This window comes from Phacochoerus africanus, chromosome 1, assembly GCF_016906955.1.
Source record: "Phacochoerus africanus isolate WHEZ1 chromosome 1, ROS_Pafr_v1, whole genome shotgun sequence".
NCBI lineage: Eukaryota > Metazoa > Chordata > Mammalia > Artiodactyla > Suidae > Phacochoerus > Phacochoerus africanus.
In genome coordinates, this window is record NC_062544.1 from 56,314,495 (window position 1) to 56,332,405 (window position 17,911).

The 17,911-nt window shown below is 38.8% G+C and overlaps 1 protein-coding gene across 1 annotated transcript in view; it reads left to right on the forward strand.

Annotated features, from left to right (window-relative positions):
- The window catches only part of LIFR (LIF receptor subunit alpha), an 81,649-nt gene that overhangs the window by 17,797 nt on the left and 45,941 nt on the right, over positions 1–17,911 (forward strand). Inside the window, exons 2-5 of the mRNA XM_047766721.1 lie at positions 4,065–4,219; positions 5,826–5,940; positions 8,812–8,948; positions 14,102–14,265. Of these exons, the coding sequence (XP_047622677.1) occupies positions 4,084–4,219; positions 5,826–5,940; positions 8,812–8,948; positions 14,102–14,265 (552 nt within the window). The 5' untranslated portion in view covers positions 4,065–4,083. The remainder of the gene's footprint in view (positions 1–4,064; positions 4,220–5,825; positions 5,941–8,811; positions 8,949–14,101; positions 14,266–17,911) is intronic.

Sequence of the window (17,911 nt, forward strand, 5' to 3'; positions counted from 1 at the left end):
ACTCACCTCCCCCTACCGAGCAGGTACTTGTCAAACCCTGTCCTAGGCTGGGGTAGATTCGTGCCAGCAGAAAAGGCTTACTCATTCTGTGTCACCTTCCCTCTCTGCCCATCACCCTCCCCCCCAAAGAAAAATGACCATAAACCACATAGGTTAGGACCACAGTTCCTGGTGCTCCTCTGCCTTGAGCTTTACTTTTCTCCACTCTTTTTTCTAACTCTTGTCAGCAGAAAGGTCCAAAACTCCAGTAAAGACACAAAAACAAGCAAAACATGATTTTTTTTCTTTCTCTTCAACAGTTTTATTTGATTCTGCATGATCCATTTTCCTAAGCAGAAGGTTTTATTGACATTTTAAAATCCTTTCAAATAATTACATCGCACAGGATACAAACCGGTAGCCCTTAGGCAGGAAGGGCTTATGTCTGAAGGTGTATTTTGTTTGGCCTTTAGAATGTTTAAAAAATATGAATAAGTTGCTAATGTTTACAAATTTGACTCTTTCATGTAAAATCCCAGATTTCCACCTTGCCTTGAAAAAAAAGAAAATCTGCCAAGACAAGGCTCATAATCACCACTTTGTGAGCAGGTGGCTCTCCCCACCAAGGACGCAGAGCTCCGGTTGGCACCTGCCTGTGTAGTTTCTTACCTGTCTAGCTCCTCTAGGCATTTACATTTGCATTCTTCTGTGTGTCAAGACAGCTATCCGAGTTTTGAAAATTAGCTCTTGAAATTCCATAAAAATGTGCTTTCCTTTAAGGCATAAGGCATTGGTGGGGAAAAAAAATAAGTTCTGACAGTGTATCTTATTGGAAGGGAGCAGAGATAAGTTTCATGTGTCCTTGTTTTCCTGGAGGCACACTGGAAGGCCCTGTTCACGTATTCTTCCGGCCTCAAATAAGTCTAATTTGTAGAGAAGCCAAATCTATTACAAGCGCATTATATGGCCTGAATGACTTCCTCAGAATTTTCTATGTAAATGTTATAACAGGAAGGTCCTCTTTATCACCTTGCCTATTTTCAGTGAAGCTGGCCTTGGTGACAGTGTCCTTGATTCTGCTCTTTCTGAGCATGCCCTCCCTGAGCCTCGCAGGCCTCCTCAGTGGTGTTGGGGGCTGCTGCTGACCTTGTGCTCCTGAGCTGCCGACTGCTGGCTTGTGCCTGCCAGTGGGAGTGGAGTATCCCAGCTTAGCTTCAGGAAATCTCTCGTGTGGACCCTGAGTAGAGCTTGCCTCCCTGCCGCCAAGGTTGGAGGGATTAAGTGATTTGTGCTCAGTCACACTGCTAATTAGCAAGGGAGCCAGGATGAGAGTCTTAAGTCCACTGCACCTCTGTCCAGAGCTCATCTTCCACCTGCCACTTCATGGGACACCCTCTACTTTTCTAGAACAACTGTAAACTTGAGGGATTGTCTTATTTCAAGGCGATGTTTAGCCAGTCAGTGAAAATGGTTTGTGATCATTTTAGTAATGGTTTGGTCATGTTTGGTCTTCTTTATTCAGTTTTTCCTGTACACACCACGTAATTCTGTAACTTAAGCAATTGGCATTTAAGACATTCCATGAATAAATTTTCATTCTAATAAGGAAGTTTGGCAACACAGTGATTGACTAGGAAGCTATTCATTCATCCAGAAAATAATTTAACGGTTTTGAAATGTGTGCTCATGCCTCGTGTGTGCTTTGCTTATGAGTATTTGCTCAGTTTGGGATTCATTTCTTGAGTTTTGGTACTACTCACCAATAGCCAGCCAGTCATCCGGCCATTTGCTTTCACTAAGAAAAACATTTCTTGAATTCTCTTACTAGACACTGGTTATTTAGATGCTGGATCACCTTTCCTTTGTCAAGTCCATTTCTCACATCCTGTCTCACATTTCCTATTTCTGCCTTTTGCTTATTCTGAAAGATTACTCACTGTCACTTATCTGTTTATTAAAATTTTTTAGTGTCTGAGTTCCCATCATGGCACGAACCTGACTAGACACCATGAGGTTGCGGGTTCGATCCCTGGCCTTTCTCACTGGGTTAAGGATCCAGCGTTGCTGTGAGCTGTGGTGTAGGTCGCAGACGTGGCTCGGAATTCCGCATTGCTGTGTTTCTGGCGTAGGCTGGCGGCTATAGCTCCGATTAGACCCCTAGCCTGGGAACCTCCATATGCCACAGGTGTGGCCCTAGAAAAGACAAAAAAAAATTTTTTTTTTAATATCAGCCAATGTATTTAACATATAAGAGCTATATTTATTTTTGATTATTCCTTTTTCATTGCATTCTCTTCTTCTTGTTTTTATGGCTGTGCTGTGCCTGCTCAGAATAATATTTAGAGGCGGTTTTCTGTTTTGTTCTTTGTTTGTTTTTAAGTTTTCCTCTTCCTCACATAATCCCTATTTCCTCTGGGAGTAATTTTTATTTTCTTCTTAGTGATCCGGCTTATCCTGAGTTTCTCTTTAATGATTTAGGCTTTGCTTATAAGTTTGGATCTTTCATTATGATCTCTAATTGTCTATTCCAGTATCAAAATGAGGCAATATTAGGTGTAACAAGGAGTTTTTAGCATGTAGGGAGGACTTGTTGGCTGGCAGCCTTCATTCAGCAAGAGTGGACAGAACACCATTACTCAGAGGAATCCCTGTGTCAGGTGTAGAAGGCTTTCCTTCTTGGCACCATGTCTTTGTTAGCTGCTCTGTCCCCTAACAACTCTTTAATGTTCTGCAGGAGAACACTTCTGTTGGGAATGGGGAATAGGAGCATGGTCAAAGTTGACTTCCATAAATAGATCTTCAAACCCTTTAGCTCCAGCCCTCATAAATCACTGCCTCCTTCTTCATGCACCCAGAGAGGATTTGAGTGGCCCCACTATCCAGCCAGCATTGTTTTTTCCACCAAATCTAGTAGCATATCTGCCTTCTCTCTTCTCCCTACACCTCACATAATATACAGAATACACTTACAACACATATATGTGCTTGGCACTATTCCAAGTTCTTTTCATATATTTACTCATTAAATCTTCACAACAAAATTACAAGCAAAATATAGTTATCATCCTTACGTTACAGTTGAGGAAACTGAAGCACAGAGAGGTTACAGTCACACCTAAGTGCAGAAGCTGGAGCTCAGAGCCTGTGTGTGTTCATAAGCACCACACTGTCCTGCCTGTAATGGATGGGTAAGACCCGGCATCTCTAGAACAGATCCTGAGTCTGCCTACCTCTCACCACCTCCGCTCTTAGAACTGCGGTCCTCACCGGTTATCTTGTGTGGAGTATGGTTTCTTTGCCTCTGTCCTCCCCTAGAGTCTGTTCTTTATGTAGCAGGTAGAGAAATCTTCGGTATCCCCTTGATGACCCATGTGGCCTGACCAGCCCACCCTCTTCCTGACCTTTGAACCTGATAAGCTGCCTTTGTCTTAGGATCTCTGTATTTGCTTTTACTGTCCTTTCCTGTGATCTTATCATGACCGTCTTCTCATCAGTCAGATCCCAGCTCAGAAAACAGACTTTCACTCACTCGCTCTCATGCCTATTGATTTACTCTAGTTTTTAAAGTCATATCAGGATCTTAAATTTCTTACTTGTTTATGTATGTGTCCCTAGAACTAGCATCTAAATTCCTTGAAGGTGGGGATTTAAATAATTTAAATTTATGAGAAATAGGAACTTTACATCACAGTATTTGTGGAAAAGAATACCAATAATACTTTTCATAAGTAACTCTAAAAGTTAATATATACTAATTTAAATTTAAAAAGCCATTTCACATATCACTTAAAATTATCAGAACCTCAGTTTTATGCACTGCTTCTCTGTACTCTATACTGGAGTGTCGATAAATATGTGCTCAGTTATAATCTTGAAAACTGACCCTTTAATGCATCCCAGAGCAACAGCTGTGTCCAGTCATCATGTCTCCTAGAGCCGGGGCAGCTGAATCTAGTGTCTCCATGGTTTTAACATGCAGTATGTTTTGGTATTTGTTGGTATCCATTTTCAGTGTTGATGTACACAGGATAAGGATGCTTTTGGGACCAGTTCGAACACCGTTTGAAACTTTTCTTCTCACACAGGACTGACTGCATTTCACGAATGATTTCCTTACGTTTGAAGAGACCATCCTGGATGGGGGACAGTAGGAGAATGAGGACGACTTCCGATTTCCAATGGCTCTTATTAATGTTTCTTCTTATGTATTTAATGAGTCAAGTAAACAGCCAGAAAAAAAGTAAGTATATCAAGAGTCAGGGAAAATGAGCTGATTGCAGTGTCATTACTGTTTTGATTAAAAGGCAATATTGGGTCTTTACTGAACCCTTCAGATAGTGGTTAAAATCCATTTCTTTATTATTTTTTAATGTACTTTTTGGTTTCTTTTAAAAAGGCCCATAAAAGATAGCTCTAAATATTCTTTTCCCATTAAAAAATTAAGGTATAACTTACATATAGTAAAATTCACGCTCTTAGGATAAAGTTCTGTGAGTTTTGGCAAATATGTAGTCATATAACCATTTGCACAATCAAGATACAGAACAGTTGCCTCATTCCAGAATATTTCTCATGCTCTTCTATTGTCAGCCCCTACCATCCCCCCTTCATCCAGCAATGATCTGTTTTCTGTCTGTAATCTTCTGTCTGTAATTTCAGAATGTCACAAAAATAAAATCTAAATATCAGCTTTAAATAATATATGGTTTGTTTTCATCCTGTTCAAATATATTAGAAATGTTTGTGTAGGTGGGTGTTACCTAGCTTACTCTATAATGAACATTTTCATCCTTTTGCCTCTGAGTTTAGTTTTTATATTATTTCCACAATTAAGCAGATCTTCTCTTCCCCCAACATCACTGCTAAATAATTTTATTATGATTGCTGATGATTTCTAATGTGTTTCTAATGTTTTGTTTTCTGTCTTATACAAATAGCTTTATACTTTATTGCTGTAGTGAATATCATATCAACTCTATGTAAAAATTAAAGAAAAAAACCTTTTTAGTAGCCACTTACATAGAGAATTTGAGATAGAATACCTTTTTCACACCCTAATTTCTTTTTCCCCTTCCTTCCTTTTGTCCTTTGCCTCCCTCTCTTTCTCTCCTTTCTTTCTTTTCATTGTCCTTTTAGATGACATTGTGTATCATTTATATATTCTATGATGTTATTTTACAGATGTAAATACTATTAGGACGGTAATCTTCTGAATGACTTGTTACTTTTGAATTGTTTAGGCCTACACAAAATACATATTTTTCAGAGATTTATGTGAGTTTATTACTGTTTATGTGATTCCTTCATAAAAATCTAAAGATTGGCTATGGGATTTCTGTGTAGGTGGCAGTCTGGTAAGAAGCCATAAAGCAGTAGTGGTTAGGAGTTCTCAGAAGCTGTGTTTGTAGCACGGGAAAAATGGAGTTTTTACCTAAAGCCTTAGAGTTACTTTTTTTTTTTTGTCTTTTTTGCAAGCGGGGCCATTGGAGATAAAAATTCTCCCAGGCCCTCTCTTGGTCCATTCATTAAATCCGTACAGTCACTCCCTCACGCCCTCTATTTATCTTAGTTGCCTGGAAGTGGAATTTTTGAGAGAGGCCTAACCCTCAAGTGGTCTAGTGGTTGGCCCACTTTGATCGTTTACTCACTAACTTTTTAGAAGCAAAACTACAAAAAGAAATATCACCTCCTGTGACTGCAAGTTCCTCTCTGCATGAAGAACACCGGCCCTCTGCAGACCCAGACGCTTGTACTGTCTGCTGGGGAGGGTTGACTAGTTGACTTTCACAGTGCAGTTACATTAATAAGTGTGTGTGTATGTGCGTGTGTGGTTTCTCCTGCTCCAGGGACTCCTCGTGATCTGAAGTGTGTAACAAACAACTTACAAGTGTGGGACTGTTCTTGGAGAGCGCCCTCTGGAGCAGGCCGTGCTGCTGCTTATGAAGCTTGCATTGAAAACGGGTAATGGAACTGCTTTGATTACTTTCTAGTTAAAACCTAATAAGGCTTGCTTGTCTTTAATTTTAGAATTAAAAATGAACATTTAGATGAACATTTTCATCCTTTTGCCTCTGAGTTTAGTTTTTCTATTATTTCCACAATTAAGCAGATCTTCTCTTCCCCCAACATCACTGCTAAATAATTTTATTATGATTGCTGATGATTTCTAATGTTTTCTCTTATATTAGTTTATACTTCATTGCTGTAGTGAATATCACATCAAACATATGTAAAAATTAAAGAAAAAAACCTTTTCCTGAAAGTTTTTTAAAGAAATTTTAAATCTTAACTCTCTATTTCCTAAAAATCTGAATCCTGTATCAAGCAGGATGGAAACAAATCCTTTTCCTGGCTACAACTTTGATTCTTTTATTATATGAATACTGAGTGTGGGACACCCTTCTCATGGGCTGTGGATTCTGACGAGCTCTGGGAAGTTTTACTGGCCTGTCCTAATCCAGTGTCTGCCTACTCAGTGAAGTTCAAGTTTTGACTCTACCTAAGGGAAAACGTCAGTAGTAGTGGCTTAACAGACAGGCATTTACTCTCATGTAAAAGGTCTGGAATAGGTGGTTCAAGGCTGACATGACGTGGGCGCATGTGGCCATAAGAGACCCAGGTTCCTCTTTATCGTGCTATTTGGCCATCTCAGTATGTGAGCTCGTGGTTCAAGATGTTGCTTCAGGAGCAGCTATCATGTCTGCACTCTAGAAAGCAGGAAAGACAAAAAAACAAAAAATTTACGAATCTGACTAGCATCCATGAGGATGCAGGTTTGATCCCTGGCCTCGCCCAGTGGATTAAGGATCCAGCATTGCTGGGGCTGTGGTGTAGGCCAGCAGCTACAGCTCCAATTTGACCCCTAGCCTGGGAACCTCCATATGCTGTGGGCATAGCCCTAAAAAGACAGACAGACAGACAGATAGATAGATAGATATAGAAAGCAAGCAAGCAAGCAATCAGGAAGGAGAAGGAGGATGATTTTCTTTAGGGAGACTTCTAAGAGGTCCCAAACAAAACCTCTGCTTACATCTCATTGGCAGAACTTAGTCAAATGGCTAAGCCTATTTTCATAAGAGGCCGGGGGTTTTTTCCTCAGAGCTTATGGCAATGTGCCCCCATAAACCTTGGGGTAACATTGTTAAGAAAAGGCAGGATGTGCATATTAGGAGGGAAGCAGCAGGTTCTGTCACACTGCCTTACCCTCTCCAGTAGTCTTGAAAGGCCTGCAGGTCCCAAAGCCTAGAGTGGGAGCCTTCAGGCTGTCTGCCAGCCAGTGCCTTCTCCTGGCTCCTCCCTAATCCCAGCAATGCCAGAGAAGTTCTGGCACAGCAGCTCTGAGCACCAGTGTGCTAATGAGTGGTCCTAATGTAAGTTGACATCTGTGTGGCCTTAAATACACTCAAATTTGTTCCCAGTCAGTGTATATTTATTGAGCATTAGTCTAAGTGTTGTGGTCATTTATCAGCCAGGATAAACTTGGTTTTATTGCAGAAACAACCCTTGTTGTTCTTTTCTGCAGTGAAAATACAGGATTATCTCCTGCTTTTGCTTATGTCCACTGGGGGTCAGTTGGCATCTCTGTCCGTGTCCCCCCAAGGGCCCCAGGGCAGGGGGTAACCTCATCTCCCAGTGCATAGGAACACTGCCCCCTTTTAGAGCCTCCTTCCTGACGTGATAGGTTTGACTTCGCCCAGTTTCTCTGCAACTAACGCTGTCTGGCCATGCCTTGCTTCAGAGGAGCAGGGAGATGCGCTCTTGCTGGGAATCCAGAGGGGAGGACACGAAAAACCTGGTAATTAGCGCAGTTGACTACCGTGGGCCACATGGAGAGGAAGTTGTCCTGGCTCTGGGAGTTCACAAGCAGGGGATCCTGTGACGCTATGGGTTAAGTGCTGATGGAAATTGTCAGTGATGGTCTGAGGGAGCACTGACCACGGAGTGGGAGGTCCAGAGAAACTGTCAGAAGCATGCTTGTGGAGTAGAAACACTCAGTTTTCTCAGCAGATAAAGGGCAAAAAGGCCTGAAAGAATATGGAGTATAATGCCATGAATGTATGAAAAATCATGATTTAGAGAATTCAGATGGTTTTGTGTTGCTGGTATGAAAAGAAGCCTCACATGTGAGATTGGGAGGAGGCAACCAAGCCTTTTACGTCTTCAGTCCTAAGTGAATAATGTGAAGAAGCCTGGGTGGGGGAGGGTGGGGATGCAGAAGGTGCCAAGAATCCTTTTGCTTGAATTAAAATGTTCATAGGAAGTTAGAAATGTTTGTGAATAATAAGAAAAAGTATGTCAGTGTTCCCTGGGAGGTGCAAAGGGCCATGGAACCACAGAAGAAAAATCATTTTTGTCTGAGAGGTAATGCGCGGGAACTAGAAGCGTTTTGAAAGCAGAGCCAATGAGAACGTTTTGTATGGGTGAACCATGAGCCAAGACAGAGGAGCAGACAGGTTGAGTTGAAGTCTCAGTGAGAGGTGGCCTGTGATGATCTGGTCCAGAAACGGGGGTGGGGTGGGGCAGGGTCTGTGAGGTGGGAGGCAAGGCTGCACAGGGAAGTTTGGGTAGGGGTTTGAAGTGTGTGCTTAAAATCCTCAGTTTCTTTCTTGAAAGAATCATCTCTGCTTATTTTCTTGACTTTCTGGTACAGTCCGGTTATGTTTCCTCCCACCACACTTTTTCAATCTTAAAATAGGATAGAACTTGTAATGGGGTTTTTTTATATACAAAAGAACATAAAGTATTTTACAGTACACTTTGTGTTTGTCAAGTTTTAATGGAAATTGCACTCAATTTTATCTGCTGCTTAGAATTTGATTTCTTATGTTGCAGGTCTCATTCTTGTTATCGATTGGAGAAAAATTTTAAAATCCCAGCTCTTTTACCTGGTGATCATGAAATCACAATAAACCCTTCACATGACTTTGGAAGTTTTATAAGTAAATTTACGCTAAATGAAAAAAACGTTTGTAAGTATTTGAAAAGAAAATCAATTTGAAAATAACTCAGTATAGTGCCTTTGTTAATATTGTGGTGCTTGTAATTGACAGAAATTTGCCATTCTTTTACATGTGTTGTCACACTAATACACTCCTTTACCCAGTGACCGTACTTCCAACTCTGGAGCGTAGCCAGGATCCAGACAGAGGCAAACTCTTCCTCTGGTCAATCAAGTGCATGTCACACAGGTCCAAGGGCCATCCCGCAGCTGGACGCTTTTCTCCTTTGCCTCTCCTTTGTTGATTCCTGTACACCTTTCAGAATTCCTCAGGCATCCTAGGGGGCAGTCTTTGACCATCCCCACCCAGAGGAGACCTCTTTCCTTTCTTAGCTTTCCATCAGACTGTCCATATTTCTCTTTTGTGGCATTTCTCACAACATCATGAATAGGTGTATGTGTTTTCTTGTTTCCTCTATAAGAAAATGGTTCCCTGAGGGCAGAGACTTTATCTTTTATAGCCAGTGTCTAGCCCAGTACCCAACACATCATAGGCATCTTCTATGGATGTGTTGACCAAATGCCTAGGACGTATGCTGTAGGCTGGGTGGAGGCGTGAAATAAAACCAGGATGATGGAAATAGAAATTTTGCGACACAGTGAGACCTTAAAAACCCCAGTGGTCTTGACTCTCTTAATGGTGGGGTAAACAGATTTGTTGCCTTCTGACAGCTGTTATGGGGTGGTATCATAATGATGTTACAGTGGGTCTTATAAGGATGACTTGCTCTGAAGCAGGGGAAAGAGAATATAAGTACCTGGTGATTGTCAATTTCACAGACAGACTGCATATTTGGAGTGGTGTGTGTCTGAGGTAGCACAGATTTTGAAAGGATAATAACAAAGCATACTGTCTAGGAGCTTAGAACTTGTCTCATTTTCTGGCTGAAGTACTGTGTGGGTAAAGTGTTATTTAGGGTTGTTTTCAAGATAAAAAGGAGCCATGTTTGTTATTTTCTTTCTATTGTCATATGTGCAATCCATGTGAGATTTTGTACAGGTCAGCCATGATTCTAATACCCACAGAGAAATAGTGTTAGTACTTACATACATTTTTTTGTATATACATATAAACAATAAACTTCATACTACTTTATAATAGGCCTAACAGAAGATACAGATTTTCAAGTTGTTATGTAAGTAAATCTTTTTTTATACAGACTGCATAGTATTCTATTGAATGGAGGTGCCGTAATTACTTTGAGTCATTGATTATTAACAGTGAGATTTTTTCTTCTAGTTTTTTAATATTATAACCAATGCTTTAATGAACAATTTTTTGCACATATATGTTTCTGAATTTGTGTGATGGTTTTCTTAGGCTAAATTCCTAGAACTGGGGATACTGCATTGACATCTCCTTTTTATGACTCTTGATATCTACTACCAGTTGTTCTCCAAAATTTTTGAATCTCTTTGCACTCCCGCAGACATTATAGAGCATGCCTGATCATCCACATCCTTGCCAGGAGTGGATATTGTCTATCTCTCTTGATTTTGCCATTTCAATCTGATGGTCTCCAAATTATAGCACTGCTGTTTTTATATTTCTGTGATTACTTTTTAAAAATTATCAGTCATTTTTTTATTTTCTGAACTACCTATATTCTTTGTAAATTCTCTCTTGTGTGTTGAAATTCACTTTTTCCCTCATCAGTTCATAAGAACTTTCTGGATCGTGTGGTTATTAATTTTGTCATATTTGCTATAATATTCTTCCAAGTTTAAAATTTAAACTTTGTAGTGTTTTTTTCACACCACAGGTTTTCATTTGTATATAGTAGTATCTCTTGCTATTTTTAATGTGTTTTTTGTTTTGTTATCATGCTTGATTTAAATCTTTCACTACCTGGAATTATTTTGTAGTAAGGAAGGTGTGAGGAATCTAACTTAATTTTATTCCAGATTTTAAAACATTTCCCCGGGACTCTAGCAGAGACCCAGTTTGTGTTGTCTGTTTTTTCATTAGGGATTGAGAAGGTTTTGTCTGGGAAGCTACTTGAAGATAACAGTGTTAGAATTAAAAAGGCAAATCAGGACAGACTCTGTGACTTATTTGATTAATAGTTCATTGTTTTTGCATATCATGTTATTTGTTGATAGCATTTTAATAACAATGGGCCTGATTGTGATTAGAATGTTAGATGAACAGTATCCCAATGCTAAGATATTACTACTTCTACTCAAATAGGAAAATACTGATAGGAAAATGGAAAAGCAAATTAGATGAACATAAGAGAGGAAGGTGGATGCATCAGCAAATGTTTGAGCACCCGCCATGGGCAGGAGAAGCTGTGAAATGAGAGTGAAGCTGTGCATTAGAAGATTTGGGTTTTTTGGCAGTTTGCTGCTTAATGAAAGTATGAAAAGTTAAGTTTCCTCCAGATCTTAAGATGCTTTCAGAAGTGTACATATAAAACAAACAAGATATTTAACATATATGCGTATATATAAAATAAGCTTCTGATTGACAAGCACAGGCATGAAAAGAAGTCTTTATAAGATTTTTTAATTGCTAAATTCCTTAAAATAACCTAAAAATTTGGATCCATCTGAGGCAGAATAAATAGCATGGATCCTATAAAAGAGCTAGGAAAGCTCCCGTATCTAGTGTTCTAAAGCAAAAAGGGCGTGAAGTTATGGGTAAAGGTGTACCAACTTTAAAAAAGAAAGAACACTGATGAAATTTTTTTCCAGCTGAAAAGTTTCTAGTTTCTAGAAAGCAAGTTAACATTGTCCTCAAGTGTATTTTAGCTGGAAAGGAATGCAAGTGACAGCTCATTGGAGCTTAGAGCAACTTCCCAGGTAGTCGATGAAGACCTGTACTCTGAAGTCGGGGAAGAAAGTGTGTTTAATCTTTTCATTTGTGATTATGGCTATTGCTGTCTTTAGCCTGAGATATTGGATATGTCTTTGGTTTTGAAAAGCAGCCCACTGCTGTTTAGATAGAATATAAATTATGTGTACTTTTCAGGAAAGGAAGCATTTTAGTAGATGAGTATTGCCTTAATAAAATACTCCCATGTTTCATAGTTTTAAGTTTCTACATGGTAACATCTTGAAACATTTGAAGGATCTGCTTTCTTGGCAGCCTCTCTCTGTGTGGTTGCCCTGCCACCTTGAACTTGCCCCTCTTGGCACTGAATCAGCTTGTTGCTCCTCATTTTCTCCTTTTTAAAAAGCAGTTTCCCACTTAAAACTTCTGTAAAGCATCCTCCACTCTCCTTATGTAGCTGTGTAACTGTTGACCGTGTTGCATAGTTTAGGCTTTAAATCCACATGTTCTAGTTCTTGTGCAGCCCTAAAAAGTTTACATAAATCCGGTATAGAGCACTGTGGCAGCAGATTTTAGGTGAGTTCATTCAAAACTTACGTTTAAATTCCAAGACTAATTTATATTGGTTTTCTCTGCCATTTTTGTTACTCAGCACATCCAGCTGCTGCCGAGGTTGGCCATGACCTTACTTAATGGTCCTTGAGCTTCCTAGGGGAGCACTAGGATAGATCTGGGGCCTGAGAGCCTATGTCTCTGGATTTCTTTTAACCTACCTTCAACTTCCTGTCACTTGAGGAGAGAACAGGCAAGAAAGCCCTTCATACCAGAAAGCCTGCATTTCACAGAACAGAACAGGCTCATACCTTGTGTGTTTTCCACTGATCCTTTTTTTTTTTTTTTTTTTATAATTTACCTTCCCTTGTAATACAATAGGAAGACCTGAAGCGTTTGAAGAGTATCTTATTCTTTCTGCTACTTTTGGTTTACGGCTTCTCCCTGTGAGAGGCCATGTCCTTGGATGTGGTTTTTCCCTTACCTCTTATAAGGCAGCTTCAGGACCCACTGCCCTGCCAGCCTACTTTCTCAGATGTTGACAGTACTTTCACTGTGTCAGTGGTCTTTGCTCAGCCCTCCTCTCTGAACTCTTATTTTCTTGATCCTAGATAACAACCCTTTTCCTTTGTTCTCAGCAGTCCCGGATTTTCTCTGATTTCCTTCTGCCTCTCTGTCACCCCCTCTTGGGATTCCTGCTGGGGTCTCTGGCTTCTTGAAGGTATGACTGTTTATCCATAGTTCTCAAACCAGCTTCAGCTGTTTTGTGTCTTTGTGTCGTGTTCATTTCTCTAGCTGTGCTCAGCGAGTTCCTCTAGTCTGTGTGCGCACTCTGACTGGTCCCCTTCTCATCTAGTATCTGCACGCCCCCTCTCATGGGCTCTTCTGTCCTGACGCTTAATCAGCCACAGCCAGGCTCCTGCATTTCCTCACAGTGCTCCCTGATTCTTTTTGCCTTTCTTTCTCCATTCTGGGCTGAGACTTGAGGAATCTTAGGTGTTTTCATATCTTGTCATACTAATCCTTCATTTTCTTTGATCCAGTCATTTCTTCAAAGGGCTCATCAGACCTTGTCCTTTCTTTTCCATATATGGCATCATGAGCCATGTCCTTTTTTTACTCTAGCCAGGCTTTACCCAGCTGTCTCCTGCTTGATCACCATATCTCTTTCTTAATCCCTTGCAGGCCTGTTAAACACCACTGCAAACTAGCCTTTCTGAAGGACTTTGCAAATCCTGCCAAATACTTCTTAGATCTGAATGGTACCCCATTGGCTTCCTCAGCTCAATGCTTTGGTCATTACTGTGGTCTTACTGCTATTTACTGCTCCTTAGGCCAGTAGTTGCTGATTGTATCCTCAAGTTAGTGACTTCACCCAGCATGGAGGCTCTGAATTGGAGATGGGTGGGAAGGGTGCAGAGAAAACAGATGGCAAGCTTTCCATAATCCCTACCGAAGGAGCACTTTTACTTCTCTCTAATGTTCCTTCTTTGCAGAGTCCAGACCTGATGACACGAATGTGTTGTGGGAACCAGTTGCTGTTCGTATTAGAAGGCTTTTTATGAATTTGAAACAGCTGGCTAATAAATAATTTTATCAGATTTGGCTGATGGATCACTGGGAGCTGCTTATACAAATTAATACATGTATTCTCTTTTTTCAATAGTAGGTGCGAGAATGTGCTTAACTATTTTTTGATCAAGATGGAATGGAATTCAAAATTAGTTGATTAATGCAATTACAAAGTGAAAAATCATTACCTACCTTACTAAGTTTTATATTTTGTTTATTTTAAGCCTTAATTCCAGGCACTCCAGAGATCTTGAACTTGTCTGCTGATTTCTCAACTTCCACATTACACCTCAAGTGGAATGACAAGGGTTCTGTTTTTCCACGTCACTCAAATGTCATCTGGGAAATTAAAGTTCTGCGTAAAGAGAATATGGAAATCGTAAAATCAGTAAGTTGGAACAAAAATAAATTTTTTTTCTGTGACATTAAATAAACTGAATAATTAAAATTTAAGGTGGCATCAGTGAACCTTTAGATTATTAAAGGTTAAAGAAATAGATCGGATATCCTTTCAGGGTTCATTGAAAACCATATTATGTGATGGAAAAATCCTAAATTATTAGAATAATGTGTAACCATTATAGGAAGTTTAGGAAATTAAGGGAGGCTTAATCTATGCATATACCACTTGAACATGGTAAATATTATATTCATGTATTCATGTCTAGTCTTTTTATGAAATGCATGTTTTTACCTAAATTAAATAAAAATATGCATATAATTTAGGGAGTTCCCATTGTGGCATAGCGGAAACAAGTCTGACTGGTATCCATGATGTGGGTTCAATCCCTGGCCTTGCTCAGTGGGCTGTGGTATAGGTAGCAGATGGTGGCTTGGATCCCACATTGCTGTGGCTGTGGTGTAAGCTGGCACCTGTAGCTCTGATTCGACCCCTAGCTTGGGAACTTCCATATGCTGCAGGTGCGGCCCTAAAAAGCAAAATTAAAAAAAAATAATAATTAAAAATATACATATAATTTAGTCTATTATAAACTGCCTAATATTATAAAAATAAATGTTTTAAAGTCTATTTAGCCATTGTAATTATTTAAAAATTTTGTAAAAATCTTTGTTTTATCTGAATCCAAAATAACATTCTTATATTTCACAGTACATGCTTTTTTCCTCCAGTTTTTTTAATCCTGTTTGTGAATGGTTTCCTCATGATCTGTCTTTAGTTTGTTTTTAATCTAAGGAATAGTGAGAAATAATAGTGAAAAGTATTAACAGCTCATATATGGGAATTCCCCCTTTTTTCTTTTTATACTTTTCCGCCTCGATGGACTTGAAATATGCCTATTATATGTAGACTTAAGAATTAGAACACCATGATTTTACAGTTATTTGCCTAAGTATATAAATATAATTATAAAGATAATAAATAGGGTTATTCTGTGTTTTCAGAGCCACTGTCTTATTTTTCCTTTTTGACAGACTATGTATCACATCCTTAAAATAACAATATCCAATGCTTCCTATGTTTCTGGCACTGTTATGAAACCTCTCTATATGTTAATAGTTTACATCTTCACAACCGGTCCCTGGGGGAGGCGCTGTTAGCATCATCCTGTTTTACAGATGAAGATACACAGTCATAGGAAGACATTAAGTGGTGTAGCCAGGACTCAAACCCAGACCCTTGACTGGAGCCTGTGTTCTTTCTTAACCAGTATGATTCATATTCCATATCAGTAGACTTACTTTCATCTAAGATGTCCTCCCCTTTCCACCTCTCCAAACTGAATGCACATTTCAAGACCCAGCTCAAATCCTACCCCTTATTTTAAAGCCCATACTGACTACCCCAGTCTAAGATGCTTTCATTTCTTTAATTTTAATGACAATTCTTGTGTATCAGTCTCATTTACAGCTAACTTCAATACGGCTCTACCATTGTTGTCCTAAAACTATTACTTATTTAAAATTGTATTGTGTAGTTTGTTATTATGGCCTAACATTCTGTATTCTGGGTTCCTGCTTACTGGCTTAGGATGATTTCTCAAAACGTCCTTTTTCTTATTTGTAAAGTGGTGCTAATATTTGCTGAAGTAAATGATATTTATAAAGCTGCTGAAGAGCTGTTAGTTGTCATTACTTCCTTTGGAGGCTAAATGGGGTTTTTTGACTAACTTAGGGGTGTTAGAATAAGAGGGATAATCTTCGCTGTGTAAGTGAAATCAAACATAAACAAATGGTGATATTATACTAATGTCATATAACTCATTGCCACAAGATGCATAACAAGACAGCAGTGACAAAGTAGTAATTCCCTATTTTTGGGAATATGATCTTTGAAAAAAAAATTTTGTATGGGGAAAAATAGGAAGAGGCAAGAAAAATAGAGCTAGAACAAATTAATTTTAAAAAGTTATTCCTGTCAATAGTAAAATGTGACATTTTTGTTTATATTATTAGTATTAGTATTTAAAGCAGAATTATTTTAATCAGTTATTTTATGACAGGTTATAATGCTATTATTTTGTAATAGGAGATTATTAAAGACCCTAAAACACTATAAATGAGTGTTTCATTTACAAGTTTCATATAAAATGTGACAGTTTCTGTCCAAAACCTCACAGACAGCTGTTTCATTTACAAGTTTCATATAAAATGTGACAGTTTCTGCCCAAAACCTCACAGACAGCTGTGGAAACTGTGCCCTGCTCAGACCAGGATGCGAGTGACCCTGGGAATTCCGTAGCCCCCTCAACTCCTCATTTGTCTCTCCTGTATATAATGAATTTCAGTTCTTTTAGCCAATTATTTTTTTTATTTGTCTCCATTTTTCCAGATAGCATACTTATGCTTATGTTGTTTTTCCTTTTTTTTTTTTCAGTTTTTGAACAATGTTTTATTAACTTCACACAGTGGAAGATGAAAACTTAGTCCTGTCTCAGCTCCCAATATGGGCACACACAGTCACCTGCTCATGCACTTACATGCATATATGCTTTCTCTCTCTCTCCATTTCCTCTTTTTTTTCCCCAGTATCATTCTGTTACAATATTTGGTAGACAAGTATTCGTTATGCATACTATGGTCATATAAACACCATTCATAACTGAACCAAGTAGTGTATACTCTTCTTTTCCTTTTTTTTTTTTTTTTGGTACATCTTCTCATATTATCTTGTATTTTTAGTTTTATTTGTCTGCTTCATTAATTCAATCCTAAATTCTCTCTAGGTTGTGTAAATCTTATGTCAGAATGTTCAAACATATTTTATCAGTTTTGTCTTTATGAATAAATCCTTCTGAGGGCCTTCTGACTTACTTCCCAACCCTTTTCACATAAGAATTCACATGAATACTGCCAGTATTTGTATAGTGCAGAGTGTGGTAAATAGCTGAATATTCTTGTGGCCAAGGTTGTCCCAGGAGCTCCAGCAGCCTCGACTCATAGTAGCCAACCCTAGGTTTGAAGAAATTAATGTTTGGACATGCCTGTAACTCATTCAAGACAAACCTCTGTGTTTTTCAACATATTTGTTAGGAAGCTATGCCTCATCATCATTTAGAGGATTCCTTTTACATTTTTCTTATAATGAATCCACTTTTTCCTAAATTCCTTGTCTCCCTCTTATTTCTTCATCTTGGGGGAAGCATACATTCTAGTAGTTATTTGGTATTTATTGTAGATAGTCTCTGCTAACTGCAGTGATAGCTTGCAGATGTATTTTATTTAAAAAATTTTAAGTAGGTTGCCAGTAAAATTTAAAAGACTATCAATTCCAAATACTGAGAAGATGTAGAACAATTGGAACTTTCATATGCTTCTGGTGGGAATGTAAAATGCTGCTTGATGAACACATTGAGGCATGACATTTCTGAAAATGCCTTACTCTGAATGCCCTCATGATTTCTAGTTTAGCTGGGTATAGAATTCTAGATGGCAACTTTTCTCAAGATTTTGAAGGCATTGTTCCATGGGAAATTTTGCTTACTTTATGTCTTCAATTTCCTCATCTCTATTTTCTGCTTCTTTTCTTAGAACTTACTTTCTTTAGAAAGTGGACTTTTTGACTGGTCCTCTAA